General features: G+C 48.6%; 1 protein-coding gene and 1 pseudogene across 1 annotated transcript; one reads left to right on the top strand and one right to left on the bottom strand.

Annotated features, from left to right (window-relative positions):
• Positions 1-3,034: 3,034 nt before the first annotated feature.
• On the top strand, positions 3,035-3,655 carry LOC132909089 (uncharacterized). The gene has a single exon (XM_060963678.1). The coding sequence runs from the start codon at positions 3,035-3,037 to the stop codon at positions 3,653-3,655; it is 621 nt and encodes a 206-aa protein (XP_060819661.1).
• Positions 3,656-8,738: 5,083 nt separating this feature from the next.
• LOC132909413 (5S ribosomal RNA) lies at positions 8,739-8,857 on the bottom strand (annotated as a pseudogene).
• Positions 8,858-19,589: the final 10,732 nt, after the last annotated feature.

Genomic DNA, 19,589 nt, shown 5'->3' on the forward strand with positions numbered 1-19,589 from the left:
AACCGAGACTAGCGGACATAGACGCGGGGTCGAACAACGGTCAAGAGCAGGCGGACGCCGGGTATCTGCGGTGGAAGGTGCTCTCTCTGGAGAGTGAGGTCAGCCGTCTCCAGGAGACGGTAGAGCGACTGACCGGTGGGCGTACGAGGAGGGAGGGCAAGCGGGGGCGACTACCACAACCAGGGGACAAAAGGAAAGACCCCCGAGGCCCTAGTGAGGGGGACTATGGGGCCCCTACCCCCACCACCCGCGCACGCGGCGGGTGTCGCGCCGTCTCTGCCGTTTCGATCGGACGGGGAGCGATGAAGCAGCAATGGGAAAGGGACCGATAGGACTCGGAGGCTCGGGACCTCGAGATCCTCTCGAGGGCCTCAAGGCTCTATTCCTCCGCAACTTAGAAGAGTGGTGGGGTGAGTTACTGCATAAGAAGGTGATCCCCCGGCCATTGACACTGCCGCAATAACCGCGCCATCACGGTTGCAGCCCGCAAGGGGCGCCTCGCGCTCAACTGCCGAGTCAGAAGCTTTCGTCACCGTCACGAGATGAAGTAGGGGAGGGACAAGACGAAAAGGCAGCGGGCCGGTGGCGCAGCCCCTTCCGGTGATCCACGCGCCGTCGGGGAGCGGGAGATGCGTGGAACGGACGTCGTCATCGTTGCTGTTGTCATCGCGAGAAACAGGGATCTCAGCACCCGGGACGGTATACTGCAACAACAACAGTTGCAAGCGACCAGAGACCAGGACGTTCGCCGAGGTGGCCGTCCGACCTCCAGCACCTCTCCGTACGGGGAAGGAACCCGCAAGGGGTGCAGGAGTCAAGAAGAGCGACAGAGTAATGAGGTGAAACACTGACGGACGGTTAGGAGGGATATCAAACTCTCTGACCTTGGCATCGCAGAGATGAGACCGAGGAGAGCAATTACGGGTGCTCTCATATTCGAGATCGCGGGCCAGGTCGCTAGCAGCAAAGCATCGGCCGAACAGATGGCCGAAAAGATGGCGGATGCTCTTCAGAACTTCCCCGCCAAGGTAACCGTACGGCGGAATATGGCGGAATTGAGGGTTACCCGACTGGAAGATTCTATCACCCCGGAAGAGGTGGCAGCCGCCGTCGCCGAGGCAGGCGGCTGTCAGGTAGCGGAGGTCAGCGTGAGTGTTATACGCGCCGCTCCCCGGGGCCACGGCTCGGTGTGGCTGCGTTGCCCGCTGGCTGCGTTAAGGAAAATCGGCGGCGGTGGCGGGGGAGGAGACGCTCCAAGGGGCAAGCTCCACATTGGATGGATAGTGGCGAGGGTTTCCCCTCTCCCGGCGCGCCAACTTCAGTGCTACAAATGCCTGGAGTCGGGCCACGTGAGCCCGGATTGCCCGTCAGCGGTTGACCGGTCGGATCGTTGCTACCGGTGCGGCATGGAAGGGCACCGGGTAAGGGACTGCCTGGCACGGGCACCTAAATCCCGGTGTGCGCGGACTTAGGGCTCCCAGCGTCGGACCGGCTGGGGTTTCCTGCATGTACGCCACCGGTTCGCAGGGGGGGAGAACCATACAGGGGACGAGGCCCGCTCCGGATGAGGGCGGGGACGCAATGGCGAGTGAAAAGACGAAACCATCGACCAACTTCAGGGAAGCCACAAGTGATAAAGAGGAGGGCGACCGTGACGACTGCGAGGGAAGCGGCCCGGAGGAGGCCATGGAAACGGAGCCTTCTCCGACATAAACGAAAGGAGAAGAGGTGGACAGCTTTCGCTCCTGCAGTGCAACCTCAACCACTCCCGACGGGCTCAGGACCTAATGCTCCAGAGCCTGGTGGATAGGGCATCGCGCTGGCGGTGGCGGCGGAGCCGTATAACATCTCAGATGCGTCACGAAGCGCTGGGGACCTGCTCGGCTCGGTCGCCATACTCATGACCGGGTGGCGGGGAGCCCCCCCTGCTCGACGATCGAACGGGGTCGGGACTTTGTGGCCGCGAAATGGGGCGACCTGGTGGTAGTAGGCGTCTACGTGTAGCCGAACATCAGCCGAGTAGAATATGCCGCCTTCCTGGACGGTCTCGCGGCTTGCGCGAGACGTCTGGGCGTCTATTCGTTGCTGATCCTCGGGGACTTCAACGACCACTACACGGTATGGGGTTCCCGCAGGACCAATGGAAGGGGGAGCGTGGTGCTGTACTGGGCGGCTGCACTCGACCTCCGGCTTGTAAACCGGGGATCATCCAGCATGTGCGTGGCGCGGCGCGGTAAGTCCATAGTGGACCACACGTGGGCAAGCCCTGCCGCCACCCGCCGCGTCTCGGGGTGGAAGGTATTGGCCGAGGAAACGCTCTCGGACCACCTCTACATAGTGATGGACGTGGCGGTCGGCGGCGCTGGAAGCGGCCGCTCGGAGGAGGGAGCTTCCCACGGTGGGCGGCGACCCACTTCGACGAGGATGTTATGATCGCGGCTGCGATGGCCGTCGCCTGGGCTGAGGAGCCCCCGGCAGATGAAGAAACAGAGGCAGGGGCGGCCCGGCTGAGGCGCGACATGCAGGCGATTTGCGATTCATGCATGCCGCAATCCGGAACACCACGCCGCGCCGGGGCGGTGTACTGGTGGTCTGAAGAGATCTCTCACCTCCGGGAGACCTGGATCCGCGCCCGACGCCGATATACTAGATATCGGCGTAGGCGACGAGAGAATGAAAATACGGTGGCGTATTTGTACGACGCCTACCGCGCAGCGCGGAGGCCTCTGCAGCGAGCCATCAGAGATGCGAAGAGACGAGCCTGGGATGAGCTTCTGGCCACCCTTGACTCCGATCCCTGGGGGCGCCCATACAGACTAGTGCTGAACGAGCTCCGTACCTGGGCGCCCCCCACGACGGAGAGCATGTTCCCTCACTTCCTGGAGGAAGTCGTCGGGGCCCTGTTCCGGGGTGTGGCGAGGTATCACCCGATAAGTCCGAGGCGACGTGGTTTTGACGGAGGGCTGACCACGGGACGCCCCCGGCGGACTATCGCCTGAGGTTGACGGGGGAAGAGATTCGAGTTGGGACCAGTATGAAATACTTGGGCCTGACTCTCGACAGTCACTGTACATTCGGCGCCCACTTCGAGCGTCCTATACCGTCGGTCGAGGCGACGACGAACGCCTTGGGACGTTTGCTAGCTTGGCTGGGCGGGCCCGGTGTCGGAGTGCGTAGGCTGTACGCCGGCGTGGTGCTAGCAAAGCTCCTCTACGGAGCTCCGATCTGGGCGGGGGATCTGAGGGCCAGCAGCCGCAGTCTTCGAGGGATCAGGAGGCTGCACAGGTTGGTGGCCATCAGAATCACGAGGCGTTTGCGCACCGTTTCGGCGGCGGCGGCGACGGTGCTCGCCGGGCTTCCCCCGTTCGAGCTGCAGGCTCTCAGGTGTCGCGAGATCTATCTCCGCAACCGGGGTCTGCTGGGCGGAGTTGAAGCGAGTGACGCGGTTGCGGTGGCGCGGGCTCGGCGAGAACTGCTCGACAGATGGCGCGCCGGCCACGACACAAGAACTGACGCGTCGGGGTTGTGGGCCCTCGGGGCCGTCCTTCCAAACTGGGACGTTTCGTTCGACGGAGGCGCGCCTCCTCTGACCTATAGAGTGACGCAGGTGCTCACGGGGCATGGATGCTTCGGCGAGTATCTGCGCCGAATCTGAAAGGAGGCGACCGCGTGTTGCCATCACTGCGACGCAAGAGTGCACTCAGCGCAGCACACCCTGGAACATTGCCCGGCGTGGGCAGCGGACCTCTCGCCACCGGCGATCTTTAAAGCGCTGTTGACGAGCGAGAGGGGCAGGAAGGGCGTAACCTCCTTCTGCCCAAGGAGGCGGCGGAGAGGGAGCGGGCCTCTCATCCCGAGAGGATTGACCGACGATGACGCGGCGATGCACGTGGACGCGCCTGTATTGGGCGCGGGAGAGCCGCAGCGACCTCCGAAGGGGAATGAAGTTAGGCGCTGGACCTTCCAGCACCCGGGAGATACCAAACAGTCCGGTTGGTGATCCGGATGCCCTCTGAGAAAGGGATAGAAGCAGTACAGACGGAATATTGCGCGGGGGGGTGTCGCAGCAACTGTTCCCGGGCCCCCCTCGACGCAGTAGAGACAGTCTTCGTGGAGGTTTTAGTCGGTTGGAGTCCGACACTACCACGCCACCCTTCCCCCTAGAGGCGGCGGGTGTCCGTGCGGATTTCCTCCACGGAAAAAAAAGAAGTATTGAGTAATGGCAGAAGAAACGTCGATATGATGATCTCAAATATACATTCTGCACAGTTGACGGAATCCAGAAGCAGAAGTAAAAGATCAGACGCCCTAATACAAAAGCCTAATTCAGTCATAGATTATAATAAATACATGAAGGAGGTAGATCTTCCAAAAGGATCGCTCACTTCGTAATAGGTATCCAGAGATCCTTTTTTCGCATCATCAATACCAATGCTCGACATTCTGTAACGATCTTAAATGGAGCATCGAGTAGGTGTACGCGGAACTCCTTCAACGCTTAAACGATCACCAGTACTTCAAGCTCATAGCTGGTATATTTTTCCTCAGCTGGCGAAGTCTTCCAAATAGTATATAGGGTACAAAGCACTGCCCTCACTGTCGCGCTGCAACAAAATCGCACCCTGTGCTATGCTACACGCATCCGTATGTAACTGAGGTCAAATCAGTAAACGAAGTGAAAACTCGAAAAATATTTTAAAAATAAGCCAAGAGAATTTTGAAAAAATTACATTATGAAGCTCCCGGAGAGATGGCAAAAAGTAGTAGAAGAGAAAGGATCATACAAGAAATGAAGGTACTCTTTCATTGAAGAAAGGTACTCAGAAGGAAATATATTTTGTACTTGTGTCAATTTACCTTAATCATTTAAAAAACGAAATGAACTTACCGGACAACCTAATACTAGCCGCTTGACGCCTCGATCCAAGATGCTCGTTGTCGTATAAACGATGGCTGTCCAGATATTGCCGTCGACGCCGGGATGGACCTTGGTTACTCGGCTCGAGGGCCGCTGCATTGAGCGCATGTTGTCTTCCCTAAGAATGATGATCGTGTGCCTTCTTGAATGCCGTGACCACCCTTGCTCAATTTGCTGCGACTTGTAAACTCATTTACGTACTCGATGCCAGTGGCTCCAGAAGTGCTGTTTGCGTTGTTGAAGCTGTTGCCAACTGGATAGACGGTTTCCTGGAGTGTTCCTGAAATCTCGCTCCCGTAGGCTCATTAATGAATCACCATCGTGGAAATGGCCGGGCGTGAGGACAAAGAGGACAGCCGAATCTGAGGAAATTAGAGTCAGTGGTCGAGAGTTTAGAATTAATTTAATTTCGATGATGAGGGTGTTGGAAGATTAGCAGGTCGTTGCCGACGACACGTCTGAGATGGTGTCACGTAGGATATACAAGAAATCGCTAAATTAACTGCTCACCGGTGATTGGTTTGCGTCGTAGTACGAACGTTCACAAGTAAGGAAATAATATTCGGAGTTATAGATATGATAGTAAAGTTTATTGAATCCAACAGAGTAACGGCTTAAAGTGTTACGGTTCAGAATCTTGCAGTACAGTTTGCAATACGTTTTCATATGCTAGGATTTGGGCGCTCAGGAGGGATTGCCGCCGGCCGCAGGGCAGATGCGCCCATCCTCACACTATCGTCAGGTCACGTTCCTCTGGGCCTGGGCATCATTCAATCAGGATCTGGATACCATTTAGTCATAGTCATCTAGGCCTGTAGCATGTTCATGATACAGGGCCATCCAATGGCCATTTTATGGTTCCGTCGCAATGGCGCTTGAACAGTTTCAACCGCGACTTCCTATATGATCGCAGTACACACTAGCTGTTCCTTGACAATTGGTATTTCTCTCCTGCTCCCTTTCTAAAATTATACGAACAAAAGACAATTGACACTGTATGAAAGAATAGGAAAAATATGCCAAAGGATCTTCCAATCAATAAATTAGAAAAAGAATATGTACACAGAACGTGTAGTGAGTTGTTAGCTCTAAGATGGAAGGATAAACACGATGTCTGTATGATATCAACCAAACACGCATTTGTGGAATTGATCAAAGTGGTAGACAAACAAAATAAGAAGACATTGAAGCCCAACTGCGTGGTAGAGTATAACAAAGGAATAGGTGGGGTTGATCTCAATGACATGGCATGTTTCCCCATTATGAGGAAATTGCTCAAGGGCTATAAAAAACTTTCTTTTACGCATCTGACATGGTTCTATTTAATACATATATTGTGAAAGAAACAGTTACATAATCAAGGAAAAGAATCATATGTGAATTATAGAATAGATATAGCTGAAGCAATTTTAAAGCATATACAGCTACCTGGACTATACAGAACGCGGGATATCCACAGAAAGTACAACATCATTACGATTACAAGTACATTACTGCGGTTATTTCGCGAAGCATATTGATGGAACATCTAAAAAAGAACACCCAACTAGAATATGTAAAGCTTGTTACAAACAGAAGAAACCAAGAGAAGCAACCTGGGAGTGCACGAAATGTAGAGGTAGCTTTGCACTTACCGGAATGTTTTATGAGTTACTATACCATGCAGGATTATTAATTTTTAGACTTGTGAGTATTTTTCAATAAAATAGTTATTTATGACTTCGTATAACTAAATGATTTATTTACATTTTGAATTGCATTTTTAGATCTGGTGATTATGTCATAGTCAGAAAATTAATTTCAATTCAAATATTACTGTCGTGTATATGATTCAAATTATTTGCATTCCGCTATTGCTTAATCATAGTATTAATACTTATACAGGATTTACTGTAACCATATGTACTAATTATATGATATGGTAAGGGGTGAATTAGCAGGAAAATTGGATGTATAAACGCAAACGACCGTAATATTATGAACATAGGAGGATCACATAAAATGATTTCTTATGAAATCAAAAATAAGAACAGTACATACAGTTTCGAAGAAATAAGCATTCCGACATTAGAGAAAACATTATAAACGGCTCCAAAGGCCACTCACTCAGTTACAGATTCTACGGTACACATCGGAGGCAGCCCACGTGATGTCGACCACAGAGGATTCTCTTCATGCCACGCAAGTACTCGCCGAACCTCTGTTTGCCAGTAGGGGCCCGAGATCTGCAGCCCAATCGGACAGCATCCTTCCACGAGCGCCCGTTCTAGCTTTTCTCCATTGTGAGGAGTGAGCATTAAAATCTCCAAGGACAAGTACCTGGCGGGGAAGGCATCTTCTGACGCAATCGCCATCTCCGTCCAGGAAGTCCCCAAACGCGGCCGTGCCGCTGTTAGGGGAAACAGACTCCCACCATCACCATTCCAGCGCATTCGACCGGGACGTAGCCGCTGCCACGGCCAAGCAGGACACCTAGGGCACTCAGCGATGACGTTACCGCGTAAATTTTGAATGATAACTACTTAACTCAGTAAAATGAAAGCCCTTATTGGTAACACAGTCAAGTTTTTACAACAAAAAGATTACATGAACTGTTGCAGACCTGTCTCGTACCATCAAGGAGGAAAGCTCAGTGCGGATGTGCCCTTTTTGAACTAAGAACGCGGATTCGTCGTCCACACTTTTGGTAGAAGAGTGAGGGTAACTATCTGCGATGCCCATTGGTTAATAATGGGCAGATGTGGTTCATGGGTATGTTCATGTCTTGTTCATGTGAAAAACTTGCTATTTCGCTAGACACCTGCTTTCTCCGTAATTGGTAAGAGCGTGCAAAAAACATCAGGACCATCCGTAAACCGAAAATACTTATGTGAATAGGAATGAAGCTAAAAAGATTCGGTTTATGGTATTTCCTTAGGTTTGTTGCAGGTCAGTGTAACAATGTGTAGGTCTTCGCGGACAGACCGCGAGGGACCTCACAAGGACCATCGCATTTGGCGCAAAACATGGCAAGCAGAACTTGATCCGTGACAACGTCTACGTTATGGCAGTTGATCCATCTAGGTTCCCGACCCAGTTGGGGGCGTCGGGGTCACGATACGGTTCAGCCACCACCGCAAGGGCGACCTCATTCTCCCGGATAGTCTGAAAGAGCAGATGTTGCGCCCGTCTGGATCTTCCGAGGTTACTTTAGAGGAGACGCTTGAATTATTGCGTCAACTCCATGGCTTCCTCCCGGCCATCTACTGCTGTTTTGGCGGTGCGTCCTTGGCTCCTTTCCGCAGCTGGCTCACGGATGGGTCGCCTCCTCTTGACTCTTGAGGGGGGGGGCGCATGCCACCCGCCCATCCTGTGGTCGGCGGGTGCCCCGAGCGACTCGCACACGGGGCACTTGGGTGTAGGGGCAAGACAGCCTCTGGCATCATGTCCGCTTGTAGAACAGGTGCCCTAGATCCATAGTGGACACGCAAGTTGCTCGTACGTGTCCCAATTTCAAGCACTTGAAACACTCTTCGGCATGGGTATGACCCACGCGGTGGACCTTTCTTTTTGTTTTAATGAGGAAGGGAAAATGCTGTTACGCATGCCCAGTGACCCGCATCACTGGGTTATGTGGGACTCGGGCGGATGTTGTTGCCATACCCACTAAAAACCCCTCCTCCATCTTTTTCTCTGCTTTGAGGGCAGACAACCCCGGTAATACCGGTCAGCAGTCATCAGGGTTGCCTTTCTTGCCCCGTTATATCTCCTTCTTCGGGCAGTTACTGCCCTTGCCATCTTCTCAGCCAGTTCAATACTGGGCTGATCTCCTTATGAAAAACACCAACACCACACGGAGTTCCAAAGCGGTCACCCATCTTAGTACTATCCGTGCCTAACGTTGCTTAACTTTCGTGATCGGACGGGAACGAGTGCACTCAACGTGGCTAGGGCGTTGGCTACGCGGTGGACCTGCTCAAGGTCACTTTTCCTGCCTGGGCTAATTTCTGGGCTCCAGCCACCGGGCACTTTATCCAAACTGACCCGAGGCTGCCTCTGGAGGCGCCAATCTCTCTGACGTGCACCTCCGCGCCGCCACATCCTGCCGCTAAGGCCAGTGCTTGCAACAGCTCATTCTTCTTTACCGAGATGTCTATCCCGACCACTCTTAGTTCCGTCATCCTCGCTGGACCAGCAACTCTTACCATAGTCGGGTCTAATACCTTAGCCAAAGGCGTTGCAAGCAGTGAGTGAGTGTCGCGTAAAAATTCAACAATGGACTAAAATAAAATAAACAAAATTATCGATTTCCAAACAGGAGATCGAGTTGTTCATTTTCACTCAATTTATACAATAATTAAATAGTACTTGCGGTTTGCGACGATAGACTTTTTAATATTCAAGCTGGTTCGGATTTATTCAGACTGACTTGCATGATTTTGAAGGAAGTATTTATATTCTTTATTCGTTGGAGTGGGAGAAGGCGTTGGTTGTACTTATTATATATTTCTAAAAACGGTTAGAGTGACCGAATGCCACCCAGACGGCTGAGAACGAATGCTACCCAGCCGGTCACACGTGATAGGACGCTTGCAATTTTAACTTATCGCATAGTTAGTCGAATTTCACCTGTGACACCGTAATAGTCGTATATCGACTTCGCGAGAAAGACTACAACAGCCTGGACTCTGTTATTACCACGCGACGTATCAAGAAAGCGCGAAGAAGTGCCTCCTCCCATGCACCTGGAACCACGGAAACGGGACCAGCCGTCCGTAAACGCGGCAAAAGACGATTGCTTAGCAGCAATATTTGCCGCATATTTGTCATGGAAAGGGACTCGAAGATCTCCTTTCTTGTGGACACCGGCGCCGACATAAGTGTGTATCCGCGCAGAAAAATACACGGACCCGCGAACAAAAGCGAGTACGAACTGTTCGCGGCCAACGGGATGCGGATCGCAACATACGGCACCATCGCGATTAACCTAAACGCGATGTCCTTAAGACGAGCATTCGAATAGCATTTCATGATAGCTAACTCCTCGACACGACAATTGTCATCAAGGGGATACGCTGCCACGGCCGACGAAGTACCCATAAAGACTATATTCGATGAATCAGTGTACTATCGACTTTTGGCGGAACTTCCGAACCTAACCCGTCCACTGGTTTTCGGACGAGAAAAAACTCGACACGGTGTGGTACACCATATCGAAACACCATATCTAAACCATATGGCAACCGCTAAGATGCGTCACAAAATCCTTGACTGCCGCGCAATAAAAATATAGCACATATGCCTGCGAACTTCTCGCGATGTACACTGCAGTCAAACGTTTGCGACACGCTGTTGAAGGGAGAAACTTTGTGATCTATACACATCACAAACCTCTTACATACGCGTTCAACCAGCACCACCACGAGTGTTCACCGCGACAATTCCGACATCTCGACTTCATCGGAAAGTTTACGACTGACATATAATACATCAAAGGACAGAGCAACAATGTAGCCGATGCCCTATCTCGCATCGAAACGATAGAAAAGTCTATGAATCATTAAACTCTCGCCGCCGCGCAAGAAAACGACACCGAGATGCGCGACTTAGTCAACTCAGGTACATACGCGTTACAACTAAACAGATACGTTTCCCCGATCAAAACGTAGATATCTGTTGCGACATATTAGGCGAAACAGTACAACCGTATTTACCGAAACCCTTGTGGGAGCAGAGTATACAATTCGCGGACTTTCGTATATTGAAATACGCGCTACCCAGTACCTGGTGACGACGCATTTTGTTTGACCGTTGATAAACAAGGATTGTCGAAACTGGACAAGACAATGCATCCCGTGTTAGCAATGTAAAGTTAGGAATGTATCTACACCCGGCGGAACATACGGAGCGTTAGCGGTAAGTTTCGAACGTGAATCGATCGTTTCTCGCATTGGCTCAAAGTGATACTCATACCGGATATGGAAGCGTCAACCGTTGCTTCAACCCTCCTTTCGACATGGATAGCTCGTTTTAGCGCACCATCGAAAATAACAACCGACCAAGGACGACGATTCGAGTCGCAGTTATTTAACGAATTATGCCGGTTGCTGGGTGTCAAACATTTACGCACAACTGCCTACCATCCCGCGTCCAACGGGATGGTAGAACGCCTACGCCTATAGTTGAAAGCGGCGATCAAATGCCACGATACGAGCAACTGGGTTGAAATCTTGCTGCTCGTACTATTGGGAATTCCAACAGCCATTAAGGAGATCCTGAATGCAACGGCTGCTGAAATGATCTACGGCGCAGGAATACGATTGCCAGTGAAATTTTTTGTACCGACGGTTTGACAAGCGACCTCCGAATACGCGAACCGGCTTAAAGAACGTATCGAAGAAACTAAGCCGCAACTGATCAATCGACGCGGTACGAAAAACGTGTTCATTTTCCGCGAACTCGTAACGTCACCCTATGTATTCCTGCGTACCGACACCGTTCGCAGTCCCCTACAACCACCTTACGACATACCTTACAAAGTAGTACAACGCGGAGAGGAGAATTTCACGATAAAAATAAATAATAGAAATGTAATGGTCTCCATAGATCGAGTAAAACCCACGTTCCTCATAAACAACATTGAACAGCAAAGCGTCGAAAATCGCGACATAGTAATACCGCTTGTAGTTCAAATGGAACGAAGCGAGAGACAAGCAGGCATGAGTAACGAAAACATAACAAACAAATATATCACGCGCTCAGGCAGGACAGTCCGAGTTACTGATTGGTTATAAGCAGATTTTGGATAACCGCTAGAGTCCGTTGGACTCGGGAAATACCCACGAAATTTGTAAATATTTACGACTAACAAATAAAAAAAAACGTTATCACTGGTAAGATACTGTGGCGGCACTCGACGAAGAAACTTTCCGACGGCTTCACGACACAAAGCATAATATTACCGAAGCGTAAAGCCGACATACCTATTGGGTCATCGGTATCCCAACGGCCCTTTGGCCGAATATTCGGAAGATTGTGTACGCGGCAACGGTCGCCTAACGGACACGTGTGTCACATCGATTCGTGATTATTTCACGTTCCGCACGTAATGTGAGAGATTCGTACTCCAATCATGATAGTTATTGCAAAATTTATTACAAAATGACAGAGTAACGAGACGGAATGTTATAACAGAACAGAATAGAATGTCGAGTACTGATTTGGAAGGGCTTTTATATCAAGGGTTTGGTTCCTGTGGAGGGGTTATCGCTGGATGCCGGTCACATAGGTATGCTGTTACTGCTTAATTGTGGTGCTTATTGTTTTGATGGCTATGGTATGCAAAATATGATTATCCTATCGCTGTATTCCGAGACCACCGTGACACGTGCGTAGTGGAGATATCGAGGGGCAACAAAAGAAAAGAATCTGTTCAAAGATTCATTCGGTTTTGAACAACGAAATGCGAAGGGTCAAGTCTAACAGCGAGGCAAACATAGTCGAGAAGCAAGGATTGTTGACTGTTGATTGTTAAATAAATTATATTGTTGAACGCTCGGTCACTTGGCCGACCATTAGACCACCACGTGAAACCGAAGTATCCCAAGTGTTTACGAATCCGAAATACAGTCAAAGATTGTTACCCTCGAAATTTTCCATTTGCCAACCAAGGAAAAGATACCACCTCGAATAAACCAGACAACGGAGAACCCAGAAGAAACATTCCCAGAGTCAAGTGTACCACCATCGGAAGATTATTATCAATCGTACTGCAACGAAGAGACGGAGAAAGAGCCAGATTTCTCGTCGCTACCGGAGCAGGAATAAATATAATAAAAGAAACCACTTCACTGAACGTCCAAACCTCCAGCCCAAAGACTTTCGTAATGGGAAACGACAAATACACCACCGAAAAAATTTGTAACCTAAACATGCTCAAGAAGTATCATCAATTGCATGTAGTTCCTGACAACTTTCCCCTAATCGAAGACGGAATAATCGGACTCCCATTCCTTACGAAGTACCGATATAACGTCACTAATGATAAACTGATCTTAGACGAGATCATATTACCGTTCCAGAACACCGATAACAAGATAGGAACAGGCGAAACTTTAACTTCAACCCAATACATCGAAGGAAAGCCCGCCACAGTATGCTTTATCAACATTGGTAAGCAAATCTGCCATATTATAAACGAAATAAAAAAGCCAATAGACTAACACAAATTAATAAATTTGCTCAAGTAATAGGTACCAAACATATTGATCCAGAACTTCGAGAACCTCTTGGGAAAATCCTTATCAACTACCTAGACGTTTTTAACATGGACACAGACTCACTAATATGCACTAACATAACCGAACACACGATCATATTTAAAACAGACAAACCTATAAACATCAAATCTTATAGACCGCCCGAATGTCATAAAAAAGAAATTGAGACTCAAATCAATGACATGCTAGACGAACGTATCATAGAACCCTCGGACAGTCCATACAACGCACCAATTTGGGTAGTTCCAAAGAAATTAGACGCATTAGGTAAACAAAAGTGGAGGATTGTCATAGACCTTAGGAAGTTAAACGAGCAAACAGACCAAGACGCGTATCCTTTACCGAATTCGAACGAAATACTCGACCATTTAGGCAAAGCTAAATTTTTCTCAGCCCTAGACCTCTCGTCAGCATTTCACCAGATACCTATGGAACAAAAATCAAAAGGATATACTGCATTTTCAACTCCACAAGGTCACTTCTACTATAATCGCATGTCCCTCGGACTCAAAAATGCTCCAGCAACGTTCCAACGCATGATGGTTACCGCGCTACGGGGATTAGTTGGAAGTAATTGTTTCGTATACTTAGACGATGTCATAATATTCGGAAGCGCCATCCAAGAACACAACCGAAATCTAGCTATTGTATTAGACAGATTACAAAATTTAGGGTTAAAGATACAGCCGGATAGATGCGAATTTTTAAAACCAGAATTAGAATATTTAGTACACGTAGTAACAAAAGAAGGAGTAAAGCCTAACCCCGAAAAGATTCAGGCCGTGAAGGATTTTAAAATACCAAAAACCGCGACTCACATAAAATCATTCTTAGGACTCGTTGGGTACTATAGAAAATTTATACGCAATTTTTCCAAAATCGCGAAACCACTGACAGACCTCACAAAGAAAGACACTCCATTCCACTGGATTGATAAACAACAGCTTGCATTTGACACACTGAAACAAAAACTCTGTGAAGCTCCTGTACTGCAATACCCGGACTTTGAAAGAACATTCACATTAATAACAGACGCAAGTAACGAAGGATTAGGAGCAATGCTCTCCCAAGACCGACATCCATGTTGTTACATATCCCGAACCTTGAACCCTCCTGAGAAAAACTATTCCACAACCGAAAACATCAATTAATAGTATGGTCAATCAAAAGACTAAGGCAATATTTACTTGGTAGAAAATTTAAGATTGAAAGCGATCATTAAGCTTTATATGGTTAAAAAATGTTAAGGATGCCTCATCGAGACTCATGCGATGGCGCGTGAGACTCGAGAAGTATGATTATGAAATAGAATACAAAAAAGAAAAGGAAAATACAGCTGCAGATGCTCTATCCCGATTGTATCCTATCACCAATGAAGAAATCCAATCCGATCTAGGAAACCCGAACTATTACGACGAATATATCGACTGGAAAACAAATATCACCCCAGCTCCAATAACTCAAAAGACTAACAGACCACACTTTAAACAAATTACAAAGACCGAATTAGGAGATTTTAACGAACAGCACTGGTTGCATCAATTAACTAAACACTTTATTAACCAGACTGGACACTTGCATATAGGAATAAATGACAATGGCTTTAGCACACTAGAAAAAGTAAACATTCAACTCATGTTAAGGTTTCTAATAACTAGATTCCCTCAAATTAAATTGGTACTTGGACAAGATCCGCCGGCAGACTATGATAACGAACAAAAACAAACTATACTACGTGAGAATCCTAACGAAATAGTAGGACACTTAGATATACACCGCACCATGAAACGAATACAAGAACACCATCACTGGACAAACCTAGAGCAGGACATCACAGAATTTATAAAAAACTGCGAAACATGCCAACGAGTAGAATTAAACCGTATTAGGGCCAAAGAGCAACCCGTAATAACTGACACACTTCTTAATCCTAACGACAAAATCGCAATGGACATATGCGGACCTCTCACCAAAACCAAACGTGGCAATCAATTTATCCTGTCTATCCAAGATCAATTAACCAAATATCTCATCCTCATACCCTTGAAAGACCAAACAACCAACTCAATCATTAACGAACTTTTGGATCACTATGTATACATATTTTCTGCACCGAAAAGTATCCTCACGGACATGGGACGAAATTTCGTATGTAAACTGATGGATACATTTGAAGAGGCTTTCAAGATTCGACACGTGAAAAGCACTTCCTTCCACCCGCAATCTAACGGATCTCTTGTACGAACACATGCTGTAGTAAAAGATCTCATTCGAACTTGTACGATCGACTGACAAAACGACTGGGACGAAAATTTAAAACTAATATGCATGGGATATAATACTTCAGTACACGAAACGACCGGACATACGCCATTCGAACTAACGTTTGGACGACAAGCTAACATGCCGTCCTCAATATCAAACACCCCCACCCTAACTAAAGATCAATTATTTAAACTCTGGAGGAACCGACATAATGCCTATATAGCGAAAGCAAGAGCAACCACTGAATCAAACAAAAGGCGGTATCAAAGAGATCAGATTCGAAAAATTATTAAAACACAAACTATATTCCAAATAAAAGACAAAGTATGGGTATATAACAATCACAAAACCAACAAACTAGATCACAAATGGCTAGGACCTGCAGAAATCCTCTCCTCCAATCCACCCACCTATCTTATCAAATATTCCAACGGTCATACGCAAAAAATCCACGGTAACAGGCTAACACTCTACCTTTCCAGGAGAAGACCATACATGGATCATTAACACTCGAATACATTAAAAGCGATCTAGTAGTAAAATCACTAAATTACGCCAACATTTTCTTTCAACACATTGACGAAATTTTTAACATTATCACGTTTGGAAAACAACGAATGGAAAATAACTAAAATTTATCCGATAACTTCCAAACAGAACTCTGTATTCATTGCGCCTGTAATAGAAACTGACTTGATACTAACCAACTCAGAGCAATACATCTTTGCCGATAGTCACTACTTAGACAAATATTCTAAACGAAGAGCAATCATCCACTGTTACGTCGAGTAACACTCTCCTCCACCGGACCACCTACCGCGGGCAGGCTGGCAACCAGATGTCCGCACATTATCGCGGCGCGCCTTCAATAATCTCAAGCACCCATCCTTACTGTTTATTCCGGAAATATTCTTTCCGTTACGGATGGTGCTGTTGCGTTGCGAGGTTTAGTATGGATCGTGTTTCTAACCGTCGCCAGCGGTCCTCCGGCGTCGAATATCAATACAATGTATCGACGAGTGTATTGTCACGAATCAATTTTCCTTTTTACCATGTGGCACGCCAGATGTGACGGTCCTTGCGAGATTCCCCGTAGTCCGGACGCCAAGACCTATCTATTGTTCTATTAACTCGCAACAGGCCTAGGAAGACAAACATAAGCCGAATCTGTTCAGTTTCAGTTTCCTTCACGTAAACATTTTCGGTTTGTGTTTGTTGCACGCTCTTACCTAATACGGAGAAAGCGGGTGTCTGGCAAGATAAGAGTTTTTCCATGAACAAGGATGCCCACGAGCCATATCTAGCTCTCCTTGTCTTTACTACCTAATTCATTTACCAATGGGCATCGCGGATCATTACCCTCACTTTTCTACCAAAAAGTGTGGACAACGAATCCGCGTTTTGAATTCCAAAGGGAACACCCACACCGAGTTTTCCTCAGTAAGAGCAGTAGAGCAGTCAGATAGTCTTGAACGGTCACGTCTAGAGCTCGGAAGTGTATTGTAAACAAAAGAGAAAAATAAAAGTTTCTTTTCTCCTCAAATTCATTATTATTTTACGTGACAGTATGGTTGCCGCCTGGCCGCGAATTCCAGAGACTTCGAGTCAGATCTGGTTAGTTTTTCGAAGAAGTTGGCCTACGTGATCATCGGCGCGTGCGGTGGCGTGATCCTAGGGTAGTGGGGGTTATCTCCCCGAAAGACAAAGAACAGTCTAACTCGTCAGTCGCAATCGAACAGTCTAACTCGTCAGTCGCAATCGAACAGTCTAACTCGTCAGTCGCAATCGAGCAGTCTAACTCGTCAGTCGCAATCGAGCAGTCTAACTCGTCAGTCGCAATCGAACAGTCTAACTCATCGGTCGCAATCTAACATTCTAACCGAGCAGTCGCAGTCAAAAACTCTATCTGTACGGTCGCATCCAAATCAGTCGCATTTTACAAGGTCTCACTCGAACATTCTAGCGGTAACTTCCGATACGATTAAAACCAATACTTTCTGTACAAGTTGTAAGTGTCAATCTGATATAAATATATATATATACATATTCTACAACTGTAGAATACAGTTGCATTCATTGAACCACCCCGGTTATCCTAATCCAAACACGGGGAGCGACCATTTCGCGGCGTCGATTAGCCGAATCGTAGCGAGAATTTACGCCTCTCGCTGACGCGTTCCCTCAAGACCGCGTCTCTCCGCGAACGGTCGTAACATCCACATTTGTAAAAGGACTCAACTGAGTCACAATAGAATGAACTCGCCTGAATGCGGATCAGAATTAATTAATAATCAACAGACAGTCAAAACTTGCCCAACTGCTGTATTCAAATTGGAAGGATTGACGTTCGTACTTTTCCAAACAGAAAACCATTATATTATCATTCCTACGAAAAATGTACAAATGTAAACTTTTCGAATGTCTACGCCGATCACTTCCAAAAAATGAATGTGTCAAAATACTCTGCCCTACCACTCGAGTAAACAGGATCGATCAGACATCAACAGCACCAAGGACGATTACTCACCAAAACATTGCAGATGATGAAGATAGCGGGATCATCCAAATCAGGCGACCCACCAGAGCCATACGCTTCAACGGGGCAAAGCGAATCTAAGAAGGGGGGAATGTTACACAATCCAGAAGACCATCCTCTTTGTAAACAGACAGACCGAACACCTTGGAAGCCACATCTGTTGAAACAATAACTAAAAAGGCCCCTCCAAAGGGACTAGACCCTCGGTAGAAGGCTACTTCCTAAACCAGCGCTAAAACTGTCAGTTGTAGCATCTCGAGTCAGTCTGTTCTAACATTCCGAACCACGCTGTTGTAACGCTTGAACCGTCACTCTGTTGGATTTCTGTAATGAATCTCATTGTCGCATACGAAGTTCTATTTTCTTCACCCTATTCGTGACAGAATTATTTCGTTCGCACCACGACGCGAGGAGATCACCGGCGATCCGTTAATTACGCGATCTCTTGTGTCTCCAACGTGACATTGGCGTAGCACGTCAGCGCCGAGTCTGGGGGCATCGGTGCCTGAAGTACCGTGTTGTACGCGATGCCCCACAGCAACGGGCCCAGTACCGAAACTTGCGGGGCACCACGGCACACTGCCCTTCCCATCATCCTTCCGCCCCGCCCGGTGTAGATGATACTAGGGTCCCGGTGGAAGGCCCGGACTACACCCCGCAGGTAAACGGGCACCCGATGGAACTCGAGGGCCCGGCCTATCCTGTCCCAGGGGATGCTGTTGAAGGCGTTGACCACTATCTGTATCTAGCGATACAGCCAACGCCACGTAATCCCACCGCACGGCCCCCTCAGCGAGGGTGCGGACACGGCCGATGGCATCGTCCGTAGAGCGTCCCTTCCGGAAGCCAAACTGGCTGTCATCTAGCCCAGAAGCACGTCGAGACAAATGTGACTCGAATCGGGCAGCCACAACCCTCTCCAACAGTTTGCCAGCCTGGTGCAACAGGCACACAGGCCGGAAGGCGGAAGGCGAGTCCGGGGAACGTCCCGGATTCGGCAACAGGACCATCCTCCCCTCCTTCCGAGGGAACAGGGAATTAATCCCGTGACAGGCATGTATTAAACAGAGTTCTTAGCCTTGGGGCAAAGACTCCGGCGACCTCCTTCCACACGCGGGCCGGAACCCCTTTGGGACCCGTGGCCATCCACGCTCCGATCTTCTCGACAGCCCCGGCCAGCTCATCCTCAGTGATCGTAGATTCCGGGCTCCAGCTACCCGCGATGTCCCGTGGTTCCTCCCGCGGCAGTCGTAGTTACCGCTCTTCGGTTGTCTGCCTTCCTCCTCATTCACCACTCCCGGAAACAGGGCCCCGACGACTTCCTCCAGGAACTGAGGTTCCATGTTCTCCGTCGTGGGGGGGGGGCGCCCAAGGACAGAGTTTATTCAGCCCTAGTCTGTACGGGCGTCCCCAGGGATCGGAGTCGAGAGTGGCCAGAAGCTCATCCCAGACTCGTCCCTTCGCCTCCTTGATGGCACGCTGCAGAGGCCTCCGCGCTTCGCGGTAGGCGTCGTACAAATAAGCCACCGTGGCTTCATCCCCTCGTCGCCTACGCCGGGATCTGGTATACCGGCGCCGGGCGCGGATGCACGACTCGCGGAGATGAGCGATC

Source organism: Bombus pascuorum, chromosome 7, assembly GCF_905332965.1.
Source record: "Bombus pascuorum chromosome 7, iyBomPasc1.1, whole genome shotgun sequence".
Taxonomy (NCBI): Eukaryota; Metazoa; Arthropoda; class Insecta; order Hymenoptera; family Apidae; genus Bombus; species Bombus pascuorum.

Coding starts and splice junctions, on each gene's coding strand:
- LOC132909089 (XM_060963678.1), top strand. CDS start 3,035: ATGAAATACTTGGGCCTGACTCTCGACAGTCACTGTACATTCGGCGCC.